This window comes from Coregonus clupeaformis, unplaced genomic scaffold (genome assembly GCF_020615455.1).
Source record: "Coregonus clupeaformis isolate EN_2021a unplaced genomic scaffold, ASM2061545v1 scaf0870, whole genome shotgun sequence".
NCBI classification, from domain to species: Eukaryota; Metazoa; Chordata; class Actinopteri; order Salmoniformes; family Salmonidae; genus Coregonus; species Coregonus clupeaformis.
This window is the reverse complement of record NW_025534324.1, coordinates 24,456-34,667: the sequence shown is the minus strand read 5'-3', so window position 1 is coordinate 34,667 and position 10,212 is coordinate 24,456. Positions and strand designations below refer to the sequence as shown.

Here is a 10,212-nt window from a genome sequence, read left to right as displayed (position 1 = left end):
GCTGACGCCCCCGCTATCACGACCACTTTGAAAATAAAATATATATATAGGTTTATGTCGTGTACACACACACCTCACGATCATTTTGAGAGGAAATGTACTTTTTTAGTCAGAAACCAAACGATATCCCCCCGCCACGCTCAATATGTCCTACAAAACATCCATGAACCTCTAAGGAGCACGAAGTTTATGTTTGATATAACTTATTTATAACTAAACTTCTTCATCTTGTAAAATGTAGGCTATGTGGGTTGCTCAAGTGTGTATGATTGAATGACCCCCTCTCAAACACCATCTTTAATCAACCTATGCCTTTTTACCTTGTGTGACAGTCAGACATGGTTATGCCTTCATATAGGGCTACTCATTCTGAATAAAATACGAATTGTTTTTGGGAGAACAGTCCAGTATCTCTTTATTACGAATATCTATTCTAATGCTAATAAAGACAGAATAAGCGTGAATCGCTGGTTTGGCTTTGCCATGAAGCATGAAAGGAGAGCTTGGCTATATAGATAAATTATATGAACACTAAAATGTAATGCATTAGTTCTCGTTGAAGTTTCCAATAGGTGCAGATCTAGGATCAGCTTCCCCACCCCCAATCATAACCTTAACCGTTAGTGGGGAAAATGCAAAACTGACCCACGACCATGATCTAGGGGCAACTTCACCCCTACACCTCAGAGTGGCATCGTGTCATTCTTATGACAGCTTTATTGCAGGAAGTGTAATATTCAACTCCCACGTTACTATTCTGTTGGATCATATTTAACTTCATAGGGAACCGTGACCTTTTACAGAAATGCCACCCATAAATCTAATTCATAATTGCTCGCAGATGTCAGGGGTTTTAGGCAGTTTATTAATTGGGTGTGGGTTGGTGGGAGTTTTTGGTTTTGTCTTGCACCGGCAGGCAGAGATGGGAAAACTAAACAGAGGTACAACAATAGTGTAATTGTATTCTATAAAGTTCCAGTTCCCAAGGAAAGAAGCGTTTTCCATTGGCAACAACAGCAACACAACTGTGGTAGGCTAACTCGGTGGCAACTCCACAGTGCTTATGGGAAGAGCACAACATTTAATATATCTAGTCCTATACAGACTCTGGTGTAGTAGATTTTAAATGCTCTTTAAATAAATTGTAAGTCTGTCTTTTCAGTGGTTGAAATGGTCTATCACTGTAATGTGGACAAGTTAGCATTTAGCTTGAACGGTTTTGGCTTCTTTTTCTTTTCCCTTCTTTTGCTCTTTTTTTCGTATAGTCTACATCAGCTAAACTTAGTGGGAATACAGATTCAGGAAATTATTTTTCTGTTCTGCAAACCTGTTGTTTACAGAATCTGCTGACACATTTGTGCGTCTCAAATGGCACCCTATTCCCTTTGTAGTGCACTACTATTGATCAGAGCCATAAGGGCCCTAGTCAGTCCAAAGTAGTGCACTATATAGGGAATAGGGTGCCATTTGAGATGAGCCCATTATGGTGTTACCCAAATTACAGTGTTGTTGGAGTCTTCTTCTCCCATAATTACAGAGTAATGACTTCCTTTGAGTCTAGGCCCGTAATCACAAAGTGTCTCAGAGTAGGAGTGCTGATCTAGGATCTGGTCTCTGCTGTCTATATAATCGTATTCAGTATGGACTAAAATGGTAAACTATCCTACATCAGGGGCCGTATTCATAAAGCTTCTCAGAATAAGAGCACTGATCTAGGATCAGGTTCCTGCTGTCTATGTTATCTATTCATTCATTCTAGACTAAAAGGCTAAACGGATACTTCATCAGAGCCTGTATAGGAGTGCGGAGTAGGATTGCTGATCTAGGATCAGTTTTGCGTTTGAGATCATAATGAATAAGATTACATGGACAGGGGGGACTGATTTGAGATCAGGGGGAAATCAGGAGGGGCCACTGAAACACTGCCATCCAGTGGATGATATGTGTATTACACAGTGTCTATAAGGAAGACATGATCAGACATATGAGTATATAAGGGGATTAGGTTTATTACACAACTCCCACCATATATTTGCTGACGAGGGGAATGCTTGTGAGTATGTTTGCACGTGTGTGAGTGTGTGTATGGATGGAATAGATTGAGGTGTGTGTGTATGGATGAGTGTTAGAATTCCAAGACACATCACACTCGTGACAACAGTGTATAGGTCAACATGATACTTTATTCATAAACCTAGGACCATATATATAATACTGTATAAATACTCTATATACTCTACATCCTTCTGTTATTTCAATATAATAACAAATAAAAATACAACAATATTAATAAAAAGCAACAAGATTATATTTAACAGGCTGTACAAAAATAAATAATGTTTCGATATTCTGTACAAAACGTCTTCATAAAAAAAAAACCTTCTCGGAAGGCAGGAGTGACTTACTTATGAAGTAGTAGCAGGAGAGAAGCCACACACACACGCGCATGCGTTTCGCTCGCTCACACACCTCTTTGGTCTAGGACGGGGCGGAGTGAAATGGCTTTGAAATTGGTTTTGTTCAGTCCGGGATGCATATTGAATAATACGTCTATTGGAATGAGTCTATTGGGAGATTCTACTGGAATGTTAGCAGCACATATCAACTTGTGCAGGAATGACCGAAGTTGATTGAAATTAACTGTATTGAGTTAGTTTGGTTGCATACAAAGTCGTATGGATTAGGAGGGACAATCCGGATTGTCTTTTGTTCCGCACCCTTTGAAACAGGAAGTGCCTCCAACCGATACAGGAAGTGGAATGTGTGGCATTTGTTTCTAATACATATACATACATCCTCACCCCAAGGTAGCCACTTCTGTACAGTGATACATCTGGCATATATAGTCCCCCGAAGATGTCTGTCCAGTCCAGCTAGGACAGACAGCCCACACACTCGCACACACACACACACACACACACACACACACACACACACACACACACACACACACACACACACACACACACACACACACACACACACACACAAGCATGTCATTGGCACCTAAAGCAGCATGCTTTTTTGAAAGAGAAGTGTCCATTTAAACTCTTCCTCCATCTCAGCTCCACTGACATGGGTGGGGGGTGGAGGGAGGAGGGCACAGTGTGCCTGCATTGTGCCCCCATGCCAGCCCAGCAGGCAGCTGCACCAAGTCTGTTTGGTGTTCTAGGGGTGGCAGTGCCACGGAGCAGACCCCAACAACACTAAAGTCTACCCTCAAAGTGGTTGGAGGGAGTTGAGAGAGAGGTTGTTGGCTCTGCAGTGTCAGTCAATCAGTCGGCCACTTTAGACCAATTGGACCCCCCGAAAACACCTACGAAAGCACTCTGCTTGGGACGTAAATATTCTCATTATAGGTCAATGTCTTTTCAGACGCAAAGTTCATGACGATATGGTTGTTTTAGTTTTTTCTTTCTTTCTTTCTTTCTTTCTTTCTTTCTTTCTTTCTTTCTTTCTTTCTTTCTTTCTTTCTTTCTTTCTTTCTTTCTTTCTTTCTTTCTTTCATGAGCTTTTCTTCAGGGACGTAATAATGAGGTGAGTCCCGACAGTCTTAGCAGGCACTCTGGTTGCACAAGTCCAGCAGTGGTCGAGGCCTGTCTTTGGGGTCGCAGCTCTCGTGGGCGAGCATACGCCCGTTGTGTCCCAAGCAGCGTAGCGGGCGTTTGCGGAACCCGCGGCCACAGCTCTTGGAGCACGCCGACCACTCCCCCAGGAACCATGAAGGGCAGGGGTGTGGGGCGCAGGGGCGTGACGCCAACGGGCGCAGCTCCTTCGGGCACTCCCGCGATGGCCGCCCCTGGGGATCCAGACACAGCACCTCCCTCTGTTGAGTACCGCCCCCACAGCTCTGCGAGCATGGGCCCCACTCCCGCAGGGTCCATTCAGCGCCCACCAGCTCCTGGATGGCGTTGATGGACTGGCGGCGTGCCACCGTTCCGCCATTAGGTGACGCCAAAGCGGGTCTCGGGGCAAAGTAGCTGTATTTGACACGGGGGCGGGGTGAATCGCCTACAGACAACACCTGGATGGTCAGGGACTCAGGGAGGGGCGAGAAGCTGCGTAGACGCTCTAGGGAGGCGGAGCTACCGCTGTAACGTAGCAACGCCCCCTTGAGGGCGATGTCTGTTTCGAGAGTCATCAGCTTGTAGTCGCCGTTCAGCAGGTAGGTGCCATCCTGGCGCAACACTGCCAGGTAGCTGTTGTCATGGCGACCGCCGCCGGGGGCGCGTTGCTTCACGTCCAGGTGAGTGGCGCCAGCGGGGATGGTCACTATGTTCTGGTAACCAGGCCTGAGGGACAGAAACACACAAGGGTCAAACATAACCACGGGTAAAAATGATGCATAAGTGTAAGAGTAAGAGACTGGGTTAAAAAGAGATGGCAGGACTAAGAGGTTTAGAGTGATAGAGATAGATTCATTAGAGAAAAATACGATTCTACAGACAGTAGTAAAAGTTAGAAAAAGGGTTAAACTAGAAAACGGTGCTTTCTAGTCAAAGATGACTGTTTTGAGGTCATATGTCATTGTTCTCACCTGGCACGCTCAAGGGCACCTGACACTTTCTTGCAGGTGGAGCCGTTGCCTCCGCACACGGCGCACTTGTCGAAGCGACGGCTGGAGCCGATCACTCGGTCACAGCCCGCCTTCACACACTGGCCCTGCACACACACTGAGGTGGAGTCTGGGCTGCAGGGAGTACCGTCAGCCACCTGAGGGTAGCAGAGAAACATATGTTAGCCTAGTTAGCCTAGACAGTGTTAGCCTAGTTAGCCCTGACAGTGATAGCCTAGTTATCCTAGACAGTGTTAGCATAAATTAGTTAGCCTAGACAGCAGTAGCTTAGCCTAGTTAGCCTAGAGACAGTGTTAGCCTAGTTAGCCTAGACAGTATTAGCCTAGTTAGCCAAGACAGTGTTAGCTAGCCTAGTTAGCCTAGAGAGTGTTTGCCTTCATTTTTGTAAAAGTGTCTGTGGTGTGACCTGACTTACCTTGGGTTTCAGAATGAAGAAGTAGCCCGTGCCCTTGGCCCGACACACCAGCTTGCAGCGGTCTTTGGGCGAGACGCCGGCATATTTGGGAACCCACTCCACGCCCTCTCCCGAACCAAACGACACCTGTGACGAAATATCGTTGTGGGCCAGACACTGCTCCTCGCGGAATGACAGACCTGCAGAGAAAGAGGAATGAAGAGAGAGAGAGAGAGGTGTGATATTCACTGTTAGTTTAGCTTGAGCCGTATGTTTACTTTACAGTAGGCTGTGATATTCAAATATGGCTATTCTCGAACGTGTAGAAAGTATAGTATGGGTATAATATGCAGGTCAGTGGCCTATGTGCCTAAATAAGGATGTATAATATCAAAGTATAAATATATGAATATGTGTGTGTAATAAGAGTAATTAGTGTAATAGCTATGTAATAAGCATAAACTAAGTATGTAATAAGTGTGGCTAGTAGAGGCTCTTACCGTTGCTCTCAGGGCAGATCTCTGTGTTACAGGAGCGATATTGGATCCTCTTGCCCTCGCAGTACTTGCCCCCGTTTTTGGGCAGGGGGCTATCACAGTCCCTGAAGGAGTACTGCACCCCTCCGTCGCAGGTACGGGAGCAGTCCCCCCATGGTCCCCATACTCCCCAGGCACCGTTGACTGGAGTCTGCAACAGGAGAGGACACCATTGTCATTCATAGTCACCGACACTAGCCCATATAACACTTCAATAGTCCTATAAGTAGTCCTATAGCTAAAAAGCTAATAGTTACACACACTTTAGCCCCTATAACATTTCAACACTCCTATAGCTAGCCTGATATTAAAAAAAAAAGACATAACATTGGACCTAATCCAATGTAGCTAAGCCAATCACTAGCCAATCCCAAAACTGCATTATACTTCCTTTCCCCCCAATGGACCAATTCCATCACTCCCATTGACTTTAAGACTTTGTTAACACCCACCTGGTGGCGAGCGGCCTCCGTCTTGCTCAGACACTGTCCCGCCAGGCAGAAGCTGTCATGGCCACACAGCGTCCCATCCGCCCACGGGAAGTTCTTGGTCTGACAGACCAGCAGCCCGTTGGTTGTGGTCACTGTGCACCAGAGCGCCGCACATGTGGTACTCAGGTCGGGACAGTGCTGTGACTCCTCGCCGAATGTCAGGCGACATTGGCGGTCGGCGTCATACACGGTTCCGGGTAGCGTGGCAGGCAACGGCTGGGGCTTATGGGGCTTGTCCAATAGGCATTGGCCGTGTCCGTTGTCCATGAAGGAGGTGACCATGAGGGCGGAGCAAGGCGACCATGGCTGGAGTTGGTCCAGGTTGGACAGGGTGGACGCCATCATGTGCGAGCCCCAATGGTCACCGTTGACGCTGGCACACTGCTTGGAATCGTCGTGGGGCATGTTGAACACATGGCCTAGAGCACGAAAGAGAGGGAGGAATGGAGGGAGGGAGAGAGGGGAGACAAGGGGTTAGTTTGGGACTGAGAGAGAAGATGTGGACTGTGTGTGGCTAGCGACAGAGATGTGAATGTATGGTGCATATGTGTCAGCTTGGCATCAGGGTGGCATCTTACCGAGTTCGTGTGCCACAGTGAAGGCCGCCTGCAGGCCGTCATCCTCAATGATGGAGCAGCTCCTTTCCGGGTCGCACACCGTGCCCACATCCGCCATGCCTAGCGTGTCACAGGAGTGGGCGCCGCACAGGTCCTACAGGGGGTGAGAAGGGACAAAACACATCTGTCAAACTCACTGCTTTCCCACACATACACACACAGACACAAAACCCATATCATATTGCAGAACCCTGTTTCAAATCAAAAGTAGTGCACTATATAGTGAATAGGGTGCCATTTGGAACGCAACCTAAACCCTAGTAGTTGTGAAGGTGTTGCCTGTTACCACAGTAAACACTGGTGTAAAAACATTGTGAAAACAGTGTAAAAATACAAAAGCAACATACCGTTCGGGTGAAGAGCACGGCCGTGTCGTAGTGCTCTGGGTGGCGGTCGCTGGGCGGGTTGTGCTGCCGCTGCCACTGGCAGAAGTTGCGGAGGGTCAGGGCAGCGTTAGACGACACCTGGGGGCCGCTCTCCTCCTCATAGACCACCAGGAGCTTGACCACAGCTAGGCTGATGGAGTTGTGGATGGTGGGATGGCGGTAGAGGCGCGATGCCACCGCCATGATGGTCAGCAGGTAGGGCTTGAGGCCGGCACCGTGGAACTCGGCCATGGACTGATCGGCCACGATCATGATCTCCACGAAGCGAGGCGTGGACACGAAGCGCTTGGACCGCTGGTGGTGGGCTGGATGGAAAGAGAGAAGAAGGGAGAGCGGTCAGACAAACTGGCCTAGAATCAGACTTTTAAGACTTTTAAGACAGCTCTCTTGTGAGAGCCTGGTTTCTCTGGTGTAAATTGATGAACTGTTAGTCTGTAAACAGTCTGGAACAATGAGAGACTTGAAGATGAAATGTCAAATTGCTTATGGCGAATATCTGAGTAGTTACAAGTGATAATATTTGAGTTGTAACAAGTGATACTACAGGCCCATCAGGGATTGTAGGCTACAAATGTGTATTTTCTAGGGCAGAAGAAGAGGGCCTGAGCACTGAGCAGCTCGAGCTCTCCGGATATGCCTTTACGGGAAAACCACATGCATTTCACATGTGATTATTACATGTGAAGTGTTCCAAAAACACATGTTTTTACATGAGTTCACATGTGAAATTTCACGTGAAATCACGTGATTTTCCACATGTGAAATAATGTTTTTTCTGTAAGGGGAGTCATACTATCGGCGGCCCCTCCTCCTCCTAAGGACTACATTCCCAAATTGACCTTCACTGGGCGGAAATGATGTGTGAGAGGGGAAAAAAATATTTTCTAGGGTAAATGTCTGACAGTGCTGACCTGCAACGTGCAGTACCAGGAGGCGGTGAGACTAGTTTCCACGTCTCACCACCACCAGCCCCCGTCCCCGGCCCGGCCCGTACCTCCCTCCCTCGGTCACTCCCCCCTCACTTCCTCTGAGACTTACCCTCCCCCTTCTCCCCTTGCCTGCATATACTGTCAGAGCTGAGACCATTCCCCGTTAACCCTCGCTGTGCACCGGTCAAAGTATCGACTTATCCACCCTTACCTCAACATTTAAATATATAGCCTGCGCTGTGTGTAATTATTTGAGGCTCAGATGTTTGCGTAAAAGTGGTATTTTACGCATCACTCCAAGACAGAAGTTGAGGTAGTTTGGATAGACAAATCCTCCAGCTAAACTCTGCCCTTTCCAGGAATTGAAGCCCCAGGACACGGCTGGTACAGGAATTGGGCCAGAGTCCATTTCGTTTGCCATACATGATGTAGACACACAACACAACTAAGTGACTATGTGGAACAGCTTGGCTTATTGTTTTATCTTACTAAAATACCTTGGCCTATGAATATGATTTAAAGTCAGCATATTCCTAAATAGACCCAAGTCAAAGGTTTTATAAGTGTTAATGCATACCTGTCTGGTCTGAGTTAGTGGTTCCATGGTTTACTTTTGTCTCCTGATTATCTGGCAACCTGTCCTCGTCCTCGTTGACCCCGCACTTTGAGCTGCTCTCCTCTGCAAAAGATTCCCGACCTCTCCTGCGAATGAGGTGGAGGTCCCCATCCATAGGCTGTGCATCACTCGAATTATGTGGATGTATGAAGTACTCTTCACCTTGGAGGTAGAAGCCGCCCCGTAGTCCGTGGCACAGGTTGAGCGCAGCTGCGGAGTCCTCCTCCCGGTTCACCGTGCCCGAGAAGAAGCACCGAGCCTCGGCTGCGCTGCTGTCAGATTCCCGCTGCGCCTTCGACTCGGGGCTCCCCACCACATGGAACACAAACCCAGGTGCCAGGAAGGTCTGGTCCGGCTCTAGCTCCAAGACCAACCGTTTGCCAAATACGTCCAACCGGTAGACCCGCATCTCCGACTCCTTCTCTCGCTCCTCTACCGAAAGGGTCCGGCCCTGCTCAGCTTCCCTCTCCGGCCGAACCGCGTCGAGTCTGACCGGTACCACTGTACTTTCCTCCCATGTGCCGTGCGACGCGCTCACGCACAGAGCGGTAATCAAACTGAACGAGACGCACACGAACGACATCATATTCCCTGTCAAATCCTTCAAACTGAAAGAGAAAATGATATTGAAGTGTCTGGCGGAAGCAAGTAAAATCCGTAAAAGACTCCACTAATAACTAAAAAATATCAGTCCAAGAACTAGAACACCTCCAGAAATGATAGCCGAAAAAATAAGTGTAAAAAAACTAAAATGGAAACAAATCCAGTGCAAAACCCATTCAAAATAGTCTACAGCTCAGACTTCATATCGTGTTGCTTCAAGCTCGAGTCTTCTTATTTTCTCTTGCTCGAAAAAAGCTCAACAGTAGATAAATTCCAACTCTTCGGAACGTTGGTGTTTATTTCAGCCCTCTATTGAATACTCAACAGCTGTTTGAGTTTCTATATGACTTCGGGGCAGGTTTTTTTTCCCCCTGCTGTGCCGTCTAGTTTCTGCTCTGCTTTTGCCTTAAAGACCGACAGACCCCGGCTCCCTATATATCCCCCTGCTCCGGACCACCCCTTCCTGAAGCCTCTTTGATCTTTTAGAGGCGAAATCTCGTGCGCAACAAAACGTAGACATGGAGACGTGCCATAATAATCAATCAATGTGGAGTGGGACGCGTTTGGCCCAGAAACTTTTTTTTCCCCTTGCTCTGCTTGTAGGCGGGACTATAGCCCTCACTCCTCTCCCCATTCCCCGTCCTCCTCCTATATGTTCACATCATTTACACTAAAACTCTCATACTTTTCGCCCCTGCTACTTTCACGCTGCGCTCATATAGCCTATAGGCTATACCCACACATTGAATGTAAATTATACGTCATGAGGGTGGCAGTGGTTTATCTGTGGCAGTGTTGTGGTGTCTGTGAAACTGGAGATGTGGGATAGCTAGCAGGTCAGAGATGGCAACCGTAGCACCGGTGCTCGATACGGTGAGCGAGGAGTCCTTTGCATAGCCGCAGTGCCAAGCGAGCTGTGCGCCGTGGCGGCCTGGCAGGTTTCCATAGCTTTTCGGGGAGAGGGAACGCAGAGGGGCCGGTGAGTTCTTAAGGTGGAATAGTCCCTTGGGCGCATCTCCTTCTCCACTCAACCCTCCGAGGCCGGGGCCCCTCTCCTTGCGCGG

At 47.9% G+C, this 10,212-nt stretch overlaps 1 protein-coding gene across 1 annotated transcript; it reads right to left on the bottom strand.

Moving 5' to 3' along the window:
• Positions 1-2,163: 2,163 nt before the first annotated feature.
• On the bottom strand, positions 2,164-9,566 carry adamts1 (ADAM metallopeptidase with thrombospondin type 1 motif, 1). Its single transcript, XM_041867092.2, has 8 exons — positions 8,507-9,566; positions 6,962-7,305; positions 6,576-6,708; positions 5,959-6,416; positions 5,471-5,657; positions 4,992-5,170; positions 4,538-4,713; positions 2,164-4,292 (listed from the first exon to the last, which is right to left on the bottom strand). The coding sequence occupies exons 1-8, from the start codon at positions 9,129-9,131 to the stop codon at positions 3,554-3,556; spliced, it is 2,841 nt and encodes a 946-aa protein (XP_041723026.2). The 5' UTR covers positions 9,132-9,566; the 3' UTR covers positions 2,164-3,553.
• Between the last annotated feature and the right edge of the window lie 646 nt (positions 9,567-10,212).

Excerpts from the sequence above, each read along its gene's own strand:
- adamts1 (XM_041867092.2), bottom strand. The coding sequence starts at position 9,131 with ATGATGTCGTTCGTGTGCGTCTCGTTCAGTTTGATTACCGCTCTGTGC. Across the intron at positions 5,658-5,958 it reads CGGAGGCCGCTCGCCACCAG|ACTCCAGTCAACGGTGCCTG; the intron begins GTGGGTGTTAAC and ends CTCCTGTTGCAG. Across the intron at positions 5,171-5,470 it reads GATCTGCCCTGAGAGCAACG|GTCTGTCATTCCGCGAGGAG; the intron begins GTAAGAGCCTCT and ends CTTTCTCTGCAG.